The 24,843-nt window shown below is 33.2% G+C and overlaps 1 protein-coding gene across 1 annotated transcript in view; it reads right to left on the bottom strand.

Annotated features, from left to right (window-relative positions):
* Nucleotides 1-14,620, bottom strand: part of LOC149541214 (uncharacterized) — a 168,075-nt gene extending 153,455 nt beyond the window's left edge. Inside the window, exon 1 of the mRNA XM_089802795.1 lies at nucleotides 14,474-14,620. Coding sequence (XP_089658921.1) covers nucleotides 14,474-14,620 — 147 coding nt within the window. The remainder of the gene's footprint in view (nucleotides 1-14,473) is intronic.
* Nucleotides 14,621-24,843: the final 10,223 nt, after the last annotated feature.

Raw genomic sequence — 24,843 nt, 5'->3', positions numbered from 1 at the left:
AGTATGTACAATATTGTGGCAATCTTCCACCAATCACATAGATCACAGAGGGTGGAAGAGTTGCCACATTGTAGAAAACTTCAAATCTAAACCCGACTATGCTCTGCCAATCACTGTCTTACAAACACCAGCTCAATCATTTGAACCTAAAAAACTATGAAACAAGGAATAAAATGTGTGAAAATAATAGGAAACAACTTCCTTAAGATTCCTACATCATGATCAATCGAGAGCCAAACTCAACTATCATTTCAAAGGTATTGGTTATGACTGTACCCGAGGAACAGTGGCTAGTTAATAGGGAAAAAAACTTGTTTTTATTGCTTCCAGAATCTATTACATGTCTTATTATTCCAAACACCAGCTCTCTATTGCCTCTAAAACTTGACCACCTTCCACTAAATAGCCAAACAAGGCCAATAACCACTATTGTCTAACTGTAACAGTCAGTTATCTAACTGTTACCAATTAGTTATAAATTGAAATTTGTTGTCTAAGTTGACACAAAGTGTCAACTTTGACAACTTACAATCATATATTCCTTTAATACATTTCACTAACCTTTTCAAAGGTTTTATAACTTCACTAACCCTTCCAAAGACACCTAAACTCCTTACAAGCCTTACTAGACCTAAATTGCCAACATGGCAAAGTACAACTTTTGAGCACTTTTAGTGCTTTTACAATATTTAATGGCTTTTAGAGACCATATTACATTGGTCCAATACCATATAGGTCTTTAAATCCCATAACTAGGCTAGGATCAATGAAATGACCCTTAATAACCCCTTAGGTGCATTTTAATCTTTCAATACCATTTACCTCTATTACATTGCCTTTATAGTTTTAGGCTTCATTACATCAAAACATCAAATACAAAGATGGATCATAGATCCGATTACATTTAACTCTTAATCTTTCAAGATCATTTTGATCTTCATGAGTCAAAATGATTCTCCTCTCATGCTTTTGCCAGGGTGCCCTGCACCATGCATGGTGGTTGCTGGAGTCCATTGAGAACATTTGCCAAAAACCTCTTCTTCCTCCAAATAGCCCCTGGACATGCCCAGGTGACTATGTCTTTTTTGATGCTTCAGATATTGCAAACCTCCTCTCTGCCATTTCTACAATACTTGTCACAACTCACATTCCATTATCTCAACAATTGGCAGCACTACAAATCCATTCATCCTCGCTTTCTTTGTCACATCTGTACACAAGAATTTAATGTGGGTGCTCGTACATACACTCATACTTCTTCCCACAATAAGGGAAAAAATATGAACTCATTCCACCAAATCCCAATTGGATATTTAGAACATGAGGGGACAAGTTGTGTTAAAAGAGAATGCACTCCACAAGATCCTCTTTATAAAAAAAGGTGCAATCAAGTTATCTTCACTTATCAAAACAATATGTTAAGCCCACCTCATTTTAATGGAGAGTTTATTTCCAATAGCAAAAATTTATATCCAACTCACATTGGTGTTGATGAATTTTTCATCTCTGGATGTAACCCATTTCATGAAGCTCCTTCTTTCAATGTTTCAGCAATGCCATTTACTGCAAAACCCATTGAATGTATTTCGTAGATTGGTTGGCATGATATGGCTAATCAAGAAGGATGTAGTGATATTGAGAAGAACAATTTAATAGCTTCTACATTGGGAGAGAGATGTAAAGAAGTGGAGGTTCAAGCACAAACCACATCTGATTTCATTGATTGCTTTGATGCAAAGCAAATAGGCTTAGCATTGCAAGGTTTATTTAATCAAGGTGGAGATGGAAATGAGGATATTTTTGATTGGGAAAGTGATGATCCCTTTTGGCTGGGAAAATTTTGATCCAGTCCATGACTTGGTAAGCTCTCTACATTCATATTTTATTATTTATATGGATCCATTATTCCAAATTTTTTGTTTATAGCTCGGACATCAGATACGTGTAAAATTTTCAAGGGTTCCATTGTTGTAAGTATTCTTTAGCACACAAAATTTTCAACATTTTCAACATGGGTTATACTAAGCTTTTATCATACAACTTTATTGAATTCATGTTACAACATTTTTTTTAACGAAATCATGTTCAAATATTAAAATTTCTTTAGTCTCGAAATTGCTTTAGGGATATGAATTTCTCAAAATGAATTTTATGCTAATCATGTGCAAGATGTAATCTAGTGACTGTGGAAGCTATGGTGTTAAGTACTTTGAAAGATGAATTAAACATTAAGTACTTTTAGATATTAGGAGCTATGTGGTGAGTGTTGAGAACTTCTGGTTCATGGGATTTACATTTATGTTTGCACATGTCTAGATGTTGAAGAGAATGGGATATTTAGATGTAATGAGTATGGCTTCTAAGTACACTTCTTTTGTAAATGACAGGTTACTGACCACTGTATGTTTTATTGGTTTGTAGGAAAACTTATTATAATTGCAAACAACTACCCTCCTCTTCATAGATCAGAAATAAAGTACTATGTTATGCTTGCAAAGATTGGGGTACATCATTTCAATGGAAGTAAGTTATTCTTTCTAAACACATTAATGGGAAAAATTAGAAGAGCCTCATAAATCCTCTGGACTTGTAATGCTTTGTTTAGAGTGTTAATAGGCATGTTACTGTAACAAATTGATCATTTTTTTCCCGTTTGATGATCTAAACCCGAAAGATGTCCTTTATATCTTGCATTGATAGTGTATAATTGCTTTTTTTGTCACCTAGGTTCTTTGTAGAGTTTATTGATTTTGTTCTTTTCAGTAATTTTTTTGACAATGATGTAGAGTGGTCTATTTAATTCAAACCAACATGGCTTGGTTTTTGTAGTCTTTTATGTTGTAGTTTTATCAAATTCACTTGTCACATCCAAAATTTCCTACATTACAAGGGTTGTTATTCTAAATTTTCTATATTGGTGCATTGTGCATTATTATTTGAGAACATCAATTCAAATACATAATATCTTATAGATGATGTCACTAACAGATCTTGATATGTTTCAGCTACCTAATTTTTCAACAAACTTACCTTTATGTATGTTGGCAGGTTAAGCTGTGGGGTCAATTCTTGTTACAGTTTGGTTCAGGATCTTGATGCTGTAGGATTAAAATTTCCTTTCCTGGAATTATAATTAAAATGGGTGAGTCAACATCTTTATTTGTATAGTATAGCTAACCTTGACTTATTTATGATGTGTGTTGCATTTTGAATTTTGATTATGCTTATTTTTGCAATTATTTTTATTCCTTTTATTTTCAATTCCTGGTTATGTTCTTATCTACATAGGTGAAGTCTGTCTGAAGAATTAAAGGAGCACTCAAATACAAATTGGGTCAATGTCTTTAATCATATATACCACAACTTCATAAATATTGAATAGCTATTTTCATCATTAGATATAAAAATGATGTTAATAACATAATCATATTAGTTAAATGCTAGAAGTAGTGTCATTGTACTTAAAAGTAAGTAATACTATCTATAAATATGAGATTCATTGTTACTTGACTCCTCTATAGTTTTCAATAACTGCTAGGATTCTAAGAACACATCTTCTTGGGATGTTGGTATCATGACGCAAACTTGCTATTATAGGTAATGTTATTTACATGTTTTCATCAAATAAAATATCACAATAAATACTAAATGGTCTCCATCCAAGTTGATGTCTGGTAAAAATCACAGTATTGAAATTGTTATTTTTCATTTTAGGAAACTCAACATTGGTCCACTTATATGTGTCATGAATGATATTTGCAGGAAGGTCTCTTCTTTATTCCAGAGTCCCCCAGGTGGTTATTGAATAGCCTTTTTTCCTAATAATTTTCTCATGGTCATTGATTTATGTGAATTGCTAGTACTTTTAGAATCATATTTTTTTTAATATAGCTTATGCCTGGTGCAAGGAACCAGATTTTGGATATGTTACATGCTTATTAGCTGGCAACACCATACTAGATTTATGTAGGTAGTTAACAAAGTGAGTGAAGCTATGAGAAATTCAATCCACGATTCCAAAGCACAATTCTACTTAGTGGTTTTAGTTTAGAGAATCCATTTTACAATCCCAATTGATTATATAATTCACTTGTAGGAAAAGGTTGGACAAGAGAAAGAGTTTAGAGTAGCTTTGCAAACCATTTGAGGAAAAGATTTTGATGTTTCTGCCGAGGCAGTTGAAATCAAGATCTTTGTTAATTTTTTTCTAATATATATGTAATTTTGAGTTAGTTATGCTACAGAGATAGTTTAAATTTTAAGTTTTGTGTTAATTATCTCATCTATTAGAAAATAGAGATAAGCTTTGTCAATAAAAAGCCTATCCACTATTTTAAATTGAATGGTTTGTAAAAAGAAGTTGTTTGAATTGGCTACCTTCTGAAGGCCCCTGATCTGAGACCACTTCATTTATAGATGTTGAATCAGAGCATATTGTCAAAGATGCTCTTGATAAAGTTTCTCAAGACATATCTATTTTTGTTGCATATCATCTTTGTATTATGAAAGTTGTAGACAACTGGCTAAGCTCCACCTCCCAGTAGTTGCACAGGTAGTAAGATCATAAAGTAAAATAACAGTCTCTATCTTGTTATAGAGGGCCAAAATAAGAGTTCTAACCAAACACAAGTTTTCATTTATGGAGTGTATAATATGTGCTACAGCTTATGTTCATTGCCCAATTTGTGCATATCCAACAACCATGGCTTTTGATGACCACATTACGTTTATGCATCCTGTCAAATAGTTCACATGACTTATCTATGCTTCCATTTTGCAAGCAGGTCTTCCAAGGCAAATGCTATTACTTCATCTACACCATCTAACAAAATCTGTTATGCTTTGATGGATGCCTATAGCTTATCCTAGAGCTCTCATTCAATAGTTATGAGATGATCAATCAAGAGGAAACAATTGAGAGCTTAGAGTGACACAATTTTTAGATGATCATATGAAATGAAATGGGCATGCGGGTAGAAAGAAATTAGAAAGACATTGTGTATAGATGAAGGCATGAAATGGATGGTTTTGGAGCACTCAACATAGACACTCAACATTTAGTACATATCATCATTTGAGATCAAATGGGTGTGTGGGATTATACACATAGTGAATAATAAAGGAGGGAATTGAACCCTCCCTGAGGCTCACACTTGTTGAGGTCCACTTCAGCAATGGCCCTTCCTATGAAATTTCTATCTAAAACCTTTCTAATGAGATAATGTGTTATGAGCTCTTCATTAGAAGTATGGAACATGAATCTAGGATGTAGTTGTTTTATCATGGGAATTATGAATATCAAAGGAAATGAATATAGGTGATAGGGAAGAGAATTTAATAATAGAGGCTCTTAACTTTAGTTACATTCATGATATGGGTGATGAACAACTACCTCCTGGATTCACATTCCATCCCACTGATGAAGAGCTCATAACACATTATCCCATTAGAAAGGTTTTAGACAACAATTTCGCAGGAAGGGCCATCGCTGAAGTGGACCTCAACAAGTGTGAGCCTAATTTTTTTTTGACCAAGCATTGCTCGAAATTTTGACCAATGCTTCCACAACTTTGGTCAAACTTTCGACCAATGCTTCCACTAAAATTGGTCAAAATTTCAACTAAATCTATAGAAGCATTGGTCAAAATTTTAACCAATTCTTGGCACAAATTGGGCCATCAACTGTCAAAGTTTTCGACCAATGCTTCCGCAAGAAATGGTCAAAAATTTGACCAATCTAGGTAGAAGAAGCTTTGGTCAAAATTTCAATCAACTCTTCTACCTGCATTGGTTGAAAATTCGCCAATTCTTGGCAGAGATTGCACCAGCAATTGTGAAAGATTTCGGCCAACGTATTGGTCAAAATTTCAACCAACGTATTGGTCAAAATTTCGACCAACATATTGGTCAAAATTTTGCCCAACCAAAAGGTTGGTTGAAATTTCAACGAGAAAAATTGTGACCAATGGTTTGGTCAAATTTGGTTGAAATTTGGGTCAAAATTTTAACCAATATTGGTCAAAAAATGGCCTCAAATGTACTTGTGAGAGAAGGCAAGGATTTGCTCTAAAAAATATGCAAATGTATTCTTAGAAAAAGAAAAGATGTAAATTAATTACAAATGATCCACCCTTATAGTAGGAGATTAAAACCCGAAAAGGGTAACCTAAAAGGTAATGTTATAATTTCTAATTAATTATTAATGAGAATGTAAAAGGTGCATAAAGTGAAATCTTAAGAAGGGAGAAAAGGTAATCTAATTAATGAAATTAAATTAACCTTTTTCTCTAACATTGTATACGAAGGCATCCTTAGTTCAAAGCTTTAAAATTCATATAACTGGTGTGCGATAAGACTTATATAAGTTGCATGATGACAAAAATGATCAAGTCATTGGGAAGAAGATGTGTATTTTGTGTGCACAAGAATGCAAAATCTCATGTTCACCGATTCATGACGTTTCCCAACTTGATGACGGTGATTGTTAATTCAAGGGAAGCCACTCAGTATGGAATGACATCATCTGCAGAGACTATGGATGTTATGTATTCAACATAATGTCAATACCATCCACATGATGGAATGAAAATTTTAGATACAATGCCAGATAAAGGTGACATCTCAGTTTTATTTGACTCTATCTTCTATCTTCTACGATATATTTAATAGAGTATAGACTCTTGTGTAGTAGTGGTGAAGTACAAAGGTCGACAGTGAATGGCTTATTGATAATATGTCGACCCTCATATTGGGAAAGAGATTGAGTTTTCCTTTTTGTTTGAATGTGAGATCTTCATATCCTTATGAATCTGCAATAGTGGCTAGAGAAGCATGATTTTCAAGTTCATCGAAGTACCTCGGTGACTACTATAACTGATTGGAAATGTAATGCGAGAATACATCAAGGAAGAACGGCAATAATTCTGATATGTGAGAGCATAGCCAATCTAATACCATCCCAATGTTGCTCCAACCCGCTACTTCTTCATCGAAAATGAGCATGAGCTCAGGTACTACAATGAGAATAGAGGTAGTTTACTGAACTGTTTGATCAAATGTCATGGATTGATTTCATGATAATGTAGTTTCCAAGAGAAGCCATGGCAAAGAAAAGGAATGCATGGGTTTTTATTAAACATGCAGAGGGAGTCATCCTAATTTCAAAACTTGACAATGGTTATCAATGCTAGCCAAGTTTGGTCACCATTAACTAGTCTATTACAGACCCGAGCCAACAAATGTGATCCCATTAAAATGGTGTTGTGGAAACTTACATGCACACGCAAATCATTCGATAGGATGCTAGCGTAGCTTGGTTGGTAAGTTTAGTTAGGGATGTTAATGGTAATCGCATTTCATGGATTATACAAGTGTCTTCCTTTCGTCTAAACATGTAACATGCATGTGGGTTGAAGGTGCAATATGTTTTAATAATCGACCATCTTCAATATTAGATTTTATTAGTAAGACATCATTGCAATTGGCTTCATGCGCTAAGTTGCATTGGATACACAAGCGATCAGTGTCCTCAGGAATTTCCCGACACAAATGGTGGCAATCGACAACGACCGTGACATTAGATAGACAAGGGCCAGAGTGGTTTTCAATACCAGGTCACATGTGAATCCACATGACAGTTTAAAGCATTCAAAGTTGAATGAACTATCTACGAATCACGATTTCTAAATTAAACACCAAGTCATGATAATAATCTTGATGGACCCTTCGATTATGCAGAGGCTACACATATAGCTCAAAGTCCAAAACCATTATAATGAAATTAATATGATTATTTATTGAACTCGATATATATAAGTGTGGCAAGCATAAGGAATGGATACAAACAATAACAACTTAATTTAATTATAAGGTCCCATGTGAGTGACTCGAGGGTGGGATGCTTATAAGATTATAAGCACCTTCACCAAAGATTACCACGGGGGGCTTTTATTCCAAGATTCAGTTATGGTAACTGAATAGAGTCTTCTTTGAAGCCTACTTATTATCAAAACTTTGGGGGGGAGAGGATTCTTTTTTTCCTAAAGGAAGCAGATGGTGTGTTTTGAAGGAGGAGAATGTAGAATGTATAGGGTTTTTAGTTTTGATAGAAATCATATTGTGAACTTTGATTTAGTTTTAGTTGCTATGCAAATGTTTTAGCTTTTCAACATTATGTAGGAGCAAGATTGTTTTTGGATGAAAAAATCATATATATATATATATGTATGTATGTATGTATGTATGTATGTATGTATGTATGCACACACAAAGATTGTATGATTTGGATTGATTTGTTAGACCTCTTTCTGATGCGGAATGCTTATATTATGCATACAATAAATAATATATTTATTTTATAGTTCTTTTGAATGGTGATCGATAAGAAAGCTGTGAATTTCCTTTGATTACCAAGCTTTCGATTTACTTTGCTATAGTGTATTTGATTATCCCCCTATCTAAGAATAGTGAGTGAAGCCTTCGCTTTCTAGTTAAAAGCATCTTTTAAATTCATTTATCATGTATTCAATCAGGGAGTTGTACCCTACATAATTCTATTGTAACACGATCCAACTATTGGTCTTATTTCATCTTCAAGTCTTGGCATCTTCGAGTCATTTTGTAAGCATTTTATATGAAGACAAATCTTTTTACCAATAAGTCCAAAACTGGATATTATTAATTTGCTTATAACTTCCATGTGAAAGAAAACTAATTATACTGAATAGTTAACATAACCATGCAATAAGAGAATTGATAACACCATTTTTTTTGACTGGCCAAGAGAAACCCCTAGTGGGGATGGTACCCACAAAATGATCCACTAATCAAAAGTATATGGTTAAAGATATTGATCTTGTTAGGAGTCTATTACTTGCATATAATGTCTCGATTCTTGTTAGATAACATAGGCCTTGTTAGAAGCCTCAACCCTGTTAGGAGTTGTTATGTACAAATACAAAATGTATACAAGAAGAAACCACTTCCCTAACATGCAATATACAATGTAATTCCTTGATACAAAAAGATAGATAGGAAAACCTCTTTGCTTGTTGTTGATATCTTCAATATCTAATATAACTCTTGCTGCTCTTACAAAACTTGCATACCTCTTATCATATATCAGAATTCACATCACATAAAGTTCGCATAGTCTTCCTTAGAAGCACACTTAACTTCACATTTACAAACTTTCCTTTATACCTTTGTAATTCTCAAAATATTGTCCAATTGGCCTTCAAGTTTTCACACGTTTGACAAAATATATTATCATAAATTGATGTCTTAGGGTTAACATCAAGAATGTCATCCCTAATTAATTAAGTAATTATTTTTAATCTGTAATTACCCATTTCCTATCACACACTATTCCTATCTGTATACTATCGCAACTGGTAAAACTATTATTGATCTTAATCATTTTGTCAATTTAGAGGACAATAAGAAAGAAAGAAATAATGGTATTGTGAATACATAATAAACAATATCAAGATATCAATTTATTCATAAAATAAAATTTCATACAATTGTGGACAATCTTGTAAGTGAGATGTATGCCTACAAATCAATCAAGTTTGGAAAAACTCATGGAGGAGCTTGTTGACATATCAATCAAGTTTGTTATTAGTGACATACACTTATTCAGATTGTAAATAGCTACCGAGCTTATTGCATAGTTAACAATGTTTTCCAAGCATTTTAGTTGTTGTCGAGTTCTACAGTTACTACCGAGTCCTTTGGAAAAATTCTAGTATTTACTGAGCAGTTATAGTTACAGTGAAGATCAATAGTGTAAACTGAGCATCTCAGTGTATGTCGAGTTTACCAGTGCAAACTGAGTTGTGCAACATTTATCAAGTTTGTAGTTTATATGATGTGAGTCCAATGTTAACTGAGCTACTGTAATGCCCCGCCAAGGGATCCAAAGAATTTTACTAAGTTTACCAACATTTTTTTTTTAAAACATGAAAGTAAAACCATACACAACACTTGCGGAAGCAATAGTAACATCCAACTGAAAATAACATAACATAACAAATTACATTCTTTAAAGACCCCTTAACGTTGAATTACTTCTAATCTTAACTATCCATCTAACATCACATTCTTAACAATGAAATAACAATGATACATCTAATATTCTTAAACAATATACAAGTGTACATTTTAGATTGCTCAATCATCCACTATACATGACATATGGTATGAAAAGCTTAAAAGAATAAAAATCCATGTAAATAAAGTACATCATCATCCAATATTAATCCATGATGCAATAACATAATGAAACCATAACCATACATGATACAACATCATCATAAAGATATAGACATCCATCATAAAAGATAACCATATATCACAAACATAACTAACTAATTGCACGGTTCCTCCCAACCATTAATAGCATCATTAGACCATCATGGATCCTAGCCATCCCTCCGTGCGTAACATTCCCAAGCACCGAAGAGATCATCGGCTATAAACATAGTAGGAATGTCACTCCTAAAAACATCCTACTAACATGCAAAGTAAAGCATAATATATCATCAACTAACATATGCAAATCATCAATGTAAGGAACATACCAGTAAATACATCCATCATAGGGTATCTCATCTATCATAATAATCCAAGAACATAATGAAGATAAATACCAACCAAGAATGCTCCAATCACGGTGTCACAATGGATCTCAAATGATAAGAGTGGAAAATAAACTACCACCCGACCGCGTGGAACCTAAGTGGTCCACTCCCACTGTGCTGAGGAGATAGTCTCAAGTCCCAAACAGGCTATCAAAATCACATAGCACAAATCTCTAAAGTCCAGGAATCCTAAAAGTATACTAACTCAAGGTTCCATCACACACAAAATCGACATCTAATTCCCAGAGGCACAACAATGACATGTAGGAAACCTACTCTGCAAGCGGAAAAGTGTCATCGCATTTATCTCGTACAAGTTACCCTGGCAGTTAGCTAAACTCCACGGGTCCATACAGATCTCATGCGGCCACTAGTATCCTCTCATATTGACGAGGCATACTATGGAATGCAAGGTCGCAACCATGCGTCTCACTACTCCCATCCTAGCCTGTACAAGCGCTCAAGGCATGGGCGAGAACATAAAAAACAATTATCTTTTTAGGTTCATTTAATCCCCATTTAGTGTGTAAATGTTATCACTTATTAACCAAACTTACAATGAGTTATCCTGGCAGCCACTTAGGGCCCCGACCCCCATTGCAAGCCACTTCCTGACACTACAAGTAGATTACCTACCCTAATGCTCATGGAATCATAATCACCACAGTCCTATACAAGCGACTGTAAAGAAAATCCAAAAGATAATCCATAGAAAGAATCATCAAATATCCACAATAAGAATCATCAAATATCCATGATAAAATCATCAAATATGCATAAAAGCATCAAATCTCCATGAGCAACATCCATAGAAAATCATGACCACAACAGTTCTCTATTGGCAACTGAAGGCATCACTGATAATCATAAGTATCCATTGGTTCTCAATAACCAAAATATATCTCAAAATAATCACCATATCCATTGGTTCTTCAACAAGCAACCAATAATATCTCAAAATCATACTAATCAAATATCTCAAAATCATACTGATCGAAGACTCCAAAATGGTTGAGTCAAACATGTCAAAACATGACATTATCAAGAAATAAATCTACATCATAGTCCCATCATGGCGACTAGAAAAATAATCCAAGGATAACTGATCGATGACTCAAAAATGATTAGCTCAGGTATCTCATACACATACATCTCAGCTTCACACATGAAGACTGATGAACAAATACAAACATTTCATAGAGCATACAATCACATTACCATGGTTGGGCTTATAAAGATCGAAACCAAATAAGATCAACATGCCAACACATCTCATAACCCCCGAGCCTCTGGTAACAACCTAGGACTGGTCATCACTAGATAACCCAAAAACCCAAAACAAGAAGCATATAGAATACACGATGCAAACACATGTTTTGGTTTTCTAAATTCACATAGTTGAATAATGTGTAGAGTTTCATTTTCCATTTTCAAGTGTAGGGGTTTCCAGTTTTCATTTCAAGTATACTTCAAGTGTCTAAGTTTCATCATTTTTCCTACAAGTCAACCCAATTGTTCCCCGATAGCATTATCCTAAGAATAACTTAAGGATAAATATTTACTCATTAAATTGATCATCATTGACCTTTAATTAAATTGTTCTCTTATTTAACTAAGATCCATATTCAAATTGATCAACTCTTCTTTAATGTTACTTCAACTTTTAACATAAATCAAAGATCATTATTCATTTATAAAAGAACCAATTACTAGTCTTCGAATAAGATGATTATAACTTTATTAAAATGATCAATTAAATCAATAGGTACACCATCCATGACCTATTAACATTCTAATAGTCTTCAATTAGAAACATAATTAAGTATTACTAAAGCTTGAGTCTTTTAATTTAATCGTTATCATCGTTGACAACCATATAATATCTAAGGTCATAATTCAAATCATAAAACTTATCAACTTCAATATAGATAATATACAATCTTGTTAAAAGAATTATATCAAATAAATCTCTATTACATAACTTAATTATTAATTAAATTTAATTAACTCTCATTAATTGATTTAATTAATAATTGCATAACCATAGCAACGTTCCAATTAATATCAGTTGACTAATAACTAACTATAATTTTGTAAGTTAAAAGTCATACACAAATATTCATATTCAGAGATCAATAATAATAACTCGTTATTATTTAATAACCAGCTATATAGGAAATCTTAATAATAATTTCGTATGACTACATTCGTCATTCCTATATGAATACTAATGCTTCCTTAATTAATCCACATTATCAATAATCATTTAGATTATTAAACTATTATTTATTAATAATTTGCTAGTCCCAACAAACATTAATAAATAATAAGCTCATCAAAACCATTTTTACTCGTTCTAGGGATCCTTCCATAATCTTCATTAGTTAATATTCAACTAACCCTTAAGGTATATCAATACATAACGTAATATATATTTGTTTCTGGATTTGATTGTGTAGAGATTTTTTACCATCAACTTTTCGAATCACTCTACGTGATCCATCATCAGGATGAAAATAGAGCAAGAGATGTAAAACAAAATGAGTCGCAGAAGTTGACTGACTCAAAAGATAAAGGAACCAAGAGGAAAAGAGGTTGCACGCTAACCAAGGAGGAAAGAAGGTTGGACAAGGAGCCCACAAGGGCACACTCCACACACAACAAGAAAGAAAGAGCAAAGAAACGTTTCTTTGCTCTTTCTTTCTTGTTGTGTGTGGAGTGTGCCCTTGTGGGCTCCTTGTCCAACCTTCTTTCCTCCTTGGTTTCTTTGCTCTTTCTTTCTTGTTGTGTGTGGAGTGTGCCCTTGTGGGCTCCTTGTCCAACCTTCTTTCCTCCTTGGTTAGCGTGCAACCTCTTTTCCTCTTGGTTCCTTTATCTTTTGGGTCAGTCAACTTCTGCAACTCATTTTGTTTTACATCTCTTGCTCTATTTTCATCCTGATGATGGATCACGTAGTGTGATTCGAAACGTTGATGGTAAAAAATCTCTACACAATCAAATCCAGAAACAAATATATATTATGCAATCGATTGTGGAAATCTGATCTCTTTAATACATAACGTATTAACAAATTTAGATCATGACTAGGTTATTAAATATTATAACAATGATTTTTGACCTTTGTCAATTAAATCCAATATCATTTAAAATCTCTTAATCTACATTACCATAATAATCACCATTAAACATCTTTATAGATTACCATCTCATAATTATTTAATATATATTAACATTAAAAGTCAACCATTAGACTTCATATTCTAATTCCTCAATACTCAAATTAATAATTCAATATCTTTTTTTTTTCTTGTAATAATATCACTCGCAATAGTTTACAGTAACTAGCGTTGCCTCGTTGAATCTAAGATCAACTTCCGTTAACATTTGAATTAATAGTTTAATATTAACTTGTTAACAACTAATAACAAGTTATATTAAATTAACCCCATTAAATCAATATATTGAGATGTTTCTAAAAATATATTTCATATTTGAAAATATCCCTCTTGTGTTTCAGAAAGACTCATTGTGAATTCGATATTAACAAAATATAATTCCCCTAAGTTCATTTAGATTAGATCTATAACATTAGATATCATCAAATGTATATATATAAAATTTAACATTAATATTTAAATCATATACAATAATTATCATTTAAAATTTATTAATACTTAATATCATTATATAAAATGATATAACATATAACCATATCATAAAATTCATATAATAATATTATAACATATAACATTACCACCGAATTCATGTGGTAACATTATACATTATAATACTACCACAAAATGCTAGTTATCATTTCCATTGTACCCTACGATCATAATCAAATTGTACCGCCACCCGCAACTTCCATACCCACGACCATCCGTGGATTGGTGGCAGTGCCGAAGCAGCCTGCTGACGCAGGCCTGCGACAGCACTGCTGTCGCAGTGTCTATGGCAGTAGGGCTGCCGGCTCTCATTGCCATGAGAGAGGGTGGGGGTATGGGCTTGTCCCTCCCCGCCTCTCCTTTATTTTATTTTTATAAAATGTTTCGACAATATATATATATAAATCGACTCATCATTCGTTTCTTCTTAATTCAGTTTGCAACTTTGAATTTGTAAACAAAGTTTCTTATTTACACAAATATATACATATATGTATATATGTATATATATGTATATACGTATATGTATGTATATGTATGTATATATATATATATATATATATATATATATATATATATGTATATATATATATATATATATATATGTATGTATGTATGTATGTATGTATATATATATGTATGTATATATATATATATATGTATGTATATATATATATGTATGTATATATATATATATATATATATGTACGTATATATATATATATATATATGTATGTATATATATATGTATGTATGTATGTATATATATATGTATGTATGTATGTATATATATATATATATATATATATATATATACAACATTTGTTATCAATTATTATTGCATTTAAAATATATATATATATAATTATTTATATGCAAATTTATAAAGGGAAATATATACTCCGATTTAAAGGCTTAAACAAGAATTCTTCTTTTTAAATAATTGTTTTCTAAACATATCCATTAATCCATCCAATAGGTTTAACTATAAATTTTAAAATCATCTTTCTCAATCTGATTCAAATTCGAACCCAAACCCGTTTAGATCTAATGTCTCTTTAATTGGATCTAGGGTTTTCTAATGTTTCCTTCTCAACCAAATAAATACATATCTAGATTTTGATTCAAATTGCAAATTCATTCATGGAATATAATCAGACACATATAACAAACATGATGAAGACAGGAAGAGAAATTGTGCAAAGAGAATATGAGAAAATCACGAGTGCACCTGGACACTGATGCTAACTTGCCATGCCTCAGAAGTCCATAGAGATTCCCTTCCTCTCCATCATTCGCAATTTCTCCATGATCTAGCCAATCGAAACCTCCAAGTGACTAGAAGAGCTAGAAGAAGCATAGAAGCATATAGAAAATAAATGAGCGTGAAGAAGAAACGAGCTTGTAACTTGTAGCTTCCATTAAGCTTGTAACTTCCATAAGACTTGTAGCTTGTAGCTTGCATTAAGCTCCCATTTAAGCTTTCATTTTTTGCTTGTCCAAACACACTAGGGGAGCCTCTATTTAAAGGCCTCTAAGATGCATCTAGAGTGTCTCTAGAGACAACTAGAAGATAAGCATGACAACCAAGCATGGGCCTTCTCCAACCTTCTAGATAAGTCTTAAGGTTGTAGACACCATGTGCTCAAATAAAAATGCTAACTTCTAAGTGTAGACAACTAGTGCATTCTTAGAGTGCAAACTTCCATGTTATCTACATGACAACTCCCGAGAATTTGCAAATTCCTATGTGAGCAAATAATAAAATAATGCACATTAATTAATATAATATTTAATCTACTCTTTCTAGTTTAATTTATTTATTTATTAAATCTCATGCACTAACTTTAATAATTCCACTTTTCAATTTTAATATATTTATATTTTAATCACATGAGATTTAGAATCTTTTATTAATTTAAATATATCTTCCACTTTTAAATTTTTATTTTCCAAAACTTAATTGCTAAAATATTTATTAGCTTTAATAATAATATTATTTAGTCATTTATTTAAAAATGAGCTCCAAATATATTATTATTAAATGTTGTCACATTCCAAATTTAAACTTTTAACTTTTATCTTCACATTTAATTATTTTATTTAATTAATTTCTCAATTAATTAAATAAAATAAATATTAAAATATCATATTAATTTTCCATTAAATTAAATCATTAATTAAATCTTTTAATTAGGCTTAATTAATAGAAAATACTCCAAAGACTCACAAGGTAAAAATATGAAAACCCATCATAGCCAAAATACATACAAAATCAAACCAAGAGTTTATATCACGAATTACGTTATCCAACATATTCGAAGGGTACTCAACTCGGATACTTGTCCTAATTTTCCAATTAGAACAAATGGCTTAAAGGGTTGGGATTTGGACTTGCGAATTTATCTCCCCTCTCTTATCATTGAGATAATATGATAGGGTACGCTCATCCTGGCAATTCAGGGATGTCGATACCCGGTACCTGCAACTTGCATAAAAACCATGCATGTACAAACATAATATATATTAAACTAAACAGGCAATGGCAGGAAGTGGTGCATTGTGTAGATCCCGACTAGCAGGTGACTACGACTCCCTTCCTTAACCACATCAGACACGCCATACAGAAGCAAACACGCAAAGCAAACACACACACCATACACATGCAAGTATGGGGTAAGTATCCATAATAAAACACATATAATAAATCATCTTACTAATCATCATTAATAACTGAAAGAAATGTAATAATCACCATCAATAATTGCGAACACTAAAAATAATCATCATACATACATGAAATATAAAGTCTAAGTAATCTCATCACATAATAAACTGAATCCATAGCACAATATTTGATAATCTCAAAAGAATGCTGCTAACCATCAACATAAAACTAGCTCCAAAAGAGTTCAGCAACGATAACAAAATGCGAACTAGGGGCAGGCACTGCAGCTACTCAGTGTTAACCAAGTGACTCAGTTTATACTGAGCTCGAGGTGATAGTGTTTATCGAGCTATATAGTGGTAAACAAGTCATTTAGTTTATATGATGAGTTTCATAGTATCTACTGAGTCACCAGTGCAGACTGAGTTCAAGACTACTTGAAAGTGATCAGTATGGACCAAGCTTCTACATCTATCGAGTGCATGATGATGCCGAGCATTGACAATGGATGCCGAGTATCAGAACTTCACCGAGTCAGTCTTTAGAGCCTGAGTGTCTACATCTGGGCTAACTTTGTAATATTTGTGTAAACTTGTATAGTGGCCAACTTTGTAATTATATAATTGGATTGGTATATATGTAATAAATTGTAACATATCCAAGTGTGTGAATGTGAATGCAATGTAATTGAATATAATCAGAGAAGAGCAGAAAGTATGAATTACAAAGGCTACAATACTATAAGGAGTAGCAAAGATTCATCTATCACAACAAGGTGATTTCTACACTTAAAAGAATCTCATTCATCAAACCAAGTTGCGGATCAAAGATTAGCTATTGTTTCATCCTAACAAGTGGATCAGTCAAATCTTTTAACAAGGTAGACCTAATAGTCTTTTATAAATCTCTTTACCAAGGGCATACTTCATTGTATGTTTGTATATCCTTTCACAAGGTGGACCTAGCAGTCCTTATTGCTCCTAACAGGGCAGATCATCAGATTGATCAATGTAAGCCTTAACAGGCCAACTTTATACTGCAATACTAAAGCTAGTGGGTATCATCCCCACCTTAGTTTTACTTTCTATTTGGAAGGTTTATGGGTCATCGAATCTTTATGTGAAAGTGTTACAAATACTTTCATATTTTTAGTTTCTTATGCATGCAATTAGATCAGATTATATGTGAAGAATTAAATGCTAATTAGACTATTGGATTAAGAGTTAAAATTGTGAAAGTTTTAGAAGTTATTGATTCACCCCTCCCCTCTCAATAACTTAGAATAGTTTAGAATATTTCCAACAATTGGTATTAGAGCTTTGTGGTTCTTAAGATAAAGTTTAATAGCTTGAGCAAAGATCAAGGCCATGGAGATATTTAGACTTGACAAAGCTATTGACAATAAGAAGCTAGATTTGGAAATGGCTATTGACCAACTCAAGAAAGCAAAGGAACAACTCTCTCAATCCCTGAAAAGAAGAAAAGAACTTGCAATTCAAATGAATGATCATCTCTACATTAAAGAAAAGGTTGAAGATCTTCATTCAAATAATCAAGATGAAGCCAATGAAGCAATCAACGAACTCCTACAAAAGAATGGTTCCCTACAAGAAGTAAGAAAACTAAGAAGAGAACAAGAAATTTAGTTAGTAAGGCTATGTGAAGTCACAGAGTAGAAGAACAAGATAAAAGAAGAGATAGATGGAAAGAACAATGAAATCTAGAACCAATCCCTTCAGCAAGCAAACCTCATTGATCAACTCTCCAATGAAAATAAAGAAATCATGAGCCTAATATCTAAAAATGAAAGATTATGAAATGATCTAAACTCTAAAAGGAAAATCAATGAAAGATTACAAAATGATCTAAACTCTAAAAGAAAAATCAATAAAGAAAGACAAAATCCCAAGAAAACATGAAATAATTGAATGAGCAAAATCTCTATAGACAAAAAGGAAAAGTAGGAATTGGATATACAGAAGAAGGTGAATCATCCAAGCAAGGAGCTTAAAAGAATCAAAGACCTACTTGCAATCACTTTGGTAAGATAGGTCATACTTCAAACAGATGTTGGAGCAATGGAAAAGCAAAATTCAATGGAAAGTGCTACAATTGCAATCATCATGGTCATAAGGCTAATGAATGCAAAGAAAAAACAAGATTTGAAGGAAAATGTCAATAATGCAAGAAGCATGGGCACAAATCATCATAATTCAAAACCAAGATATTAAATCCAACATAATAGATTGTGAAAGCCATATTTGGTTGGGACTACAACACCTAGTGTAGATGTCATTATTGTAGAGAATTTGAACACATTGGAATGAATTGTGTAAAACATCATTTTAGGAAAAGAGATACTACTAAAAGATGTTCCATTTGTACAGAACTTGGTCATCTTGCCAAGAACTGCATGAATACTAGTAGAATTGAAGATAAGAAGAAGGAAAAAGCTGATAACATCCAAAAATAGATGAGACAACAATAGATTCCAAAGTCTACTGAGAATACAAGTCCAAGCAATGGTGATCAAGTCACTCAAGAATTGAGTGAGTCCACCATTTCTACTTAAGTTCTCAAAGGATAAATTGGGACTATGCTACTAAAGAAAACATTCAAAATAGTTCCATATTGAAAGAACAAAATGATCCAATTCTGTATTTAGGATACAAAGGGATCACCAAGTAAAAGAGTACTAGTGTCTATCGTGTTACCTTCTCTACTGAGTGAGGTTAGGTCAAAGATTCTATCGAGCAATGTAATGTCCCCTTTCTAGCATTCATAGCATGATGTTGTAGTTAGCCTATTTCCCCACAGTCCCATAGGCTAACTAGGACATTAAAGGGGCTTAGAGGCCATTTGGCCTAGACAGTTTCAGTTGCAGGTGTTTCTGAGGGGTTCTGGGGCAACTTTGGGCATACTTACTATTTATAGTAAGTCATCTTAGACATGGCCGGACATTCAGTCATAGTGGTATGTCGATGGTAATTGTTTAAAATCGACAGAAAAACTTATTTATCATTGATAAGATTTGTTATGCATTGATAAAGCCATTTTATAAAGTTAAATTTAAATATTTAGCTTTATTAATGCATAGACTATAGTTTGTGGGAAATATTTAAATTAAAAGAGTTCCCTTTATTTTTATAACACATTGAAGACATAAGGTACATAAAGGGAGTTATGTTTTATCCCACATTGAGAAAACGAAGGATTGAGCTCTTGTGAGAACACTATAAAAGAAATGGAAGAGTTTTTTTTTTTTGTATGCTTGGATGAAGATTAATGTTATGTTGTTGGATATTTGATTATCGGGCTTGGAGGACGAAATCCCTCTTTGCTAGCATTCTCTTCGCTGTTGGAAGACACAGTCAGGAGGATCAAGGGTGTTTTCACTTCAGGAAACACACTGGGTTTCATTTGGGGCGTTCGCATAAAGAAATTTACAAGGGTTTGAGATGCAGATCTGAAGTTAGTTATTGCTATAGTGTCGCATGAACAGTATTTTGCTACAGTCGGCATAAACAGTATTTTGCTACAGTACGGCGTGAACAGTGTTGGTAACAAGTTTACTTATTTTTTCGGCTGATTAGAAGTTTGGATGGCTGCCCACTACATCTGCAAAATACTACAGCAACTAATTCCAGGTTTCTTCTGTCAAATTTTGATACTTTGCATAATAATTGTTGAATACAAGTCTGAATAGTTGTTGCAGCCTTTAAGGCAGCTGTAAGTGCACATCTACATTTAAAAATCACCCTTTATCAGTAGATTGAAAGAGTTTCCAGATTTTTCATATACTGTTGAATGTGTGCCAAGTGTTTGTGAAAATGTTATGATGTGTATTATGCATTTTAATGTCACTTCATAGTTGTTCGTAAATCTACTCATTGGAAAACAATTTATTGAGGAAATCAGCTTTATGAGTTTGCATACAAAGTGTTTGACAATATTCCTTAAGCTAAATTTCTACAAGTCAAAGTTCAAATCAGGGGAGGATATTACAAGCAAGGTCAGGAGTAATGAAGATGCATATGGTTACCAAGTCACGAAGACTTCATCGAGTGTTCAATGTAAGCATAGTGGATGACAGACTGTCAACATGATGTCAATCGATCTACCTTTCATACTAAAGCATTTATGGCAAAATTTTAATAAAAAAATATGGAATTGAAGTCATTCTTACTGTGAAAATTTTGAGAGCTTTTGCAAAGTGCGATCTTTAGAGCATCCAAGCGATTTGAGTGAATTGTCAGCGAAAGATTTTGAATTCTCTTAAACCCTACTGAGTGAAGATGGCATCCAGCAACAACAAGGCAAAGTGAGGATTAGATATGTTGGTTCATGGAGTGGAATGGAAGGCACTAGACTTCAAGCTCACTCCTACAATCGCTGAAACCCTAGATTTGAGTGGAGTGTAGTCTCAAATCCCTCAAAAGGTACTATTGATCAATGATATTCACACTCACTTTAAATGTGTTATTCAAGAGATTAGTGCTTTGGAAATACATGATGCCCTAGATAAACTATGTCTAAATGGAGTTTTGAAACTCGAGCACCAACACCTAGAAACTAAAGGATTAACTCACATCCCTCACATGCCCCATGAATTTCAAGTAAAATGGATTAGGTTTATCCTTACTTGGGTGCATAATGGGCAGTTATGGTTGAAGCAACTAGTATTGAACACAAAGAAGATGATTCATTGAATCACTGGTCTCCCAATGTTAGCTAAAGCTAAAACAACCAAAACCATAGGTTGGGATGAACTTGAAAAGAAAACCCTAGCAGAATGGGATGATAGAGGAAAGAAGATTAGCAATGTCATAGACATGGAGTTGAAATTTGGAATCCATATTATTGCACATAAGATTTACAGCTCAAGTAGATTAAACAATGTATCATGTAAAGCAGTTGACCTTGCATACAAGGTAGTAAAGAAAAATCTATCTTTCAACCTTGCCGAGCTATTGTTGAGACAATTCAACAAAAACAAGGAAAGCATTAGGACATCAAAGAATAACCCTTGTAAGTTTGATTCCTTGTTAACATGTCTATTCTTTTATGTTAAAAAATTCTTCCCTTCAAAAGGCATTGTTGTCTGGAGAAAAGATGTGCCAGTGCTTTATCAGATCAATGAGTATATTGTTGAGATGGGTCAGAACTATAATAGTATCATGAACAACTATTTTGATGCATTCAAGGAGAAATGAACAACAGATACCGAATCCCCAAGAAACTTGTTGAAGATTATAAGGATGATACATGTGTTTCATGGTGGATAGTGACAAAGTATACATTCAAGCAATTAGGTGTAGAATAGCATGGGTGAAAGCTCTTGGATATGAGGTCAATATTGATGAAACTAAAGACATCATTGAGGCACTTGTTAATGAACCAATTGATGCTAAGGCTACATATTTTGGTACATATGATGAAGCAAAAGCCAAGATAGAACTAGAAATAAAGCTCCCTCAGGTAGTTAACAAAGGAAAGAAAAGAATTCCTAAACTGAAAACAAGTTCTACCCTTTTGTTGACCGAAGGAAAAGGTGAGGATGAGGAAGCAGAGGATGAGGAAGAATCTGAGGAAGAAGAACCATTAAAGAAGAAGGGCAAGGTAATTATCACCAAGCCACCAAATCCATCCACTGCAATATTTACAAGAAGATCCTCTAGGAATAAAACTGACAAGGAAGGAGGAGACATTATATTCAGAAAACCTCAACCCACCTTCCAAGATAGATTGAAAGATCTGGAAGCTAGAGCCGATATAAAAAACTTTAAGGCATTAAAGTATGAAATTAGAATAGCTGAAGAGTAGAAGCAGATAGAATGTCTAGTGATGGAAAAAAATGGGTAAATGAAAATACTCACTAGACCAGCTTACTTCTCAGATTCCTAATGATTTTTTTGAAGAAAATTAAGCCAAGATGGGAATTTTCCATTCAAACTATCAAAGACATCTATGGGAAAACCTTGAGGCAACTTATATTGAGCATATCGGATGCAGAGGTAAAAGAGTCACTAAAGAAAAATGAAGAAAAATTGACTTTGAAATTCAATATTTGTCTGATTCTAATGAAAGATATTGAACATGTTGTAAGGAATGCAACTAACACATGGAAAAATCTCTATCTTTTACATAAACCAAGTGACTTTCCTATTGATATAAAAGATGATGATGATGATGATAAAGAAGAGAAAGATGAAGAAGAAAATGTTGAAGAAGCAACTCATTTTGATAACGTAGAAGATGAAGAGGAACAAGAGCAAGAGGCTATCGGGGAAGCAACACAAGATGATGAGGAAACTAATCTAGTTAAGATAGTTGCAACAGTCATTGCCTCATTTCCTCACTCTCCAAGCAAACTAGTGACAACATCAAGCACAGAGACAACCCTGACAAGATTGATTGTGACTACCAGTGACAACCCAAACGTCCAATCATTCTTTGCTCCAATTCAGCTCAACACATCATTGACTGAAGTGACCTCTACTTCAGCTACCAAGCTATAGACTCTTCCCTCTTCTACCGAGTTGGCTACATCAGTTTTGAGCACAACAATTTTGGACACATCTGTGATTACCACATCAATTTGGAATTCTTTAGGTATTTCTATTAGTATTCCTTCAATAAGTGTAGTATCAGTTTTTATAGCTAGTCCTAGTATGTCTACAATTATTTCTATTCTAGGCACACAAGCAATAAGTGCAAGAACAATTGAGACCAAGGCTCAACCGAGCACAAAATTTTTGGGTAAAGGAAAAGAGATGGAGGAAGAAATAGAACTAGATGAGGAAATGTAATCCCTAATTGGGACATTTCCAAGCTTAATCTAGATCAAATGCAGACATTTGGTGAATTCCTGTAGAAGAAAGCCAAACAATAAAGATTAAGAGAGGAAAGAGATAAGGAATTTAAAATTATTGAGGATGCAAAGAACATTTTGACAGAGGCCCTAGGAATTGAGGTTGATTCTTCACAACCAATTTTGTATTAATTAGTAGAGGTAGTCCAAAATTTTAATGAAGACTTAGATGGACATTATAAATTACCATAGAAGGCAGAAAGGAAGTTTGATAATAAAGTGTTGGAGCACATTGCTCAACAAATTGCTATCTATCAAGTAGAACTCTCTATACTTTTGGGTTCTTTGAAAAAATCTTCTACAAATGTATCATCACTTTTTGGTAAGCTATGTGATGTTTCTAATTTTACCAAGGAAATAAAGCACAAATTGTCCAAAATAGATGAATATCTTAAGTCAAGAGCTCAACAGTTGCAACTTGACCCTAGTTCAAGTTCTGCAAACTTCAAGAAGATAAGGTTTTTGATAGACATGCAAGCATAACTACTTAGAGAAGAAGCAAGGATCAGATCTACATTAGTAGATATATAGAACATGATTCTTCCCAACATGGATGCATTGCGGAAAGATATTGCACATTCTAAAACTCTCATCCATGACAACAACTTCTCCATAGCAGACCACATGATAGAGTTGTCAGCAGAAGTGCAGATTGCACTTCACACATGTAAGGTCCTAGAAGACAATTGAGATAAAACTTTGGCTATCATACTCAAGGTACACTTAGATTTTTTAATCTCATTTTGGAATTACTATGTTAATAAATAGAATAAATCTTTGGCATTAATGTCAAAAAGGGGGAGAAAGATATATGTTATGGGGGAGAAAATGTAATAAGTCATAAAAGTAATGGGCGAGAAAGATATGTACAGTAAGTATATGTTGTATTTAGCAAGAAGATGTATAGTATACTGCATGAAAGAATCTTACCATGTACAGATATATAGCTTACAAAATCAATTTTGAAAAATCTCAAAAATAGTATACTCTACTGAG

The sequence above is a fragment of the Cupressus sempervirens genome, chromosome 9 (genome assembly GCF_028749045.1).
Source record: "Cupressus sempervirens isolate cs-2001-9-10 chromosome 9, ASM2874904v1, whole genome shotgun sequence".
In the NCBI taxonomy this organism is placed as follows: domain Eukaryota; kingdom Viridiplantae; phylum Streptophyta; class Pinopsida; order Cupressales; family Cupressaceae; genus Cupressus; species Cupressus sempervirens.
Note: the sequence above shows the minus strand (reverse complement) of the source record. Positions and strands in the feature narration are given on the sequence as shown.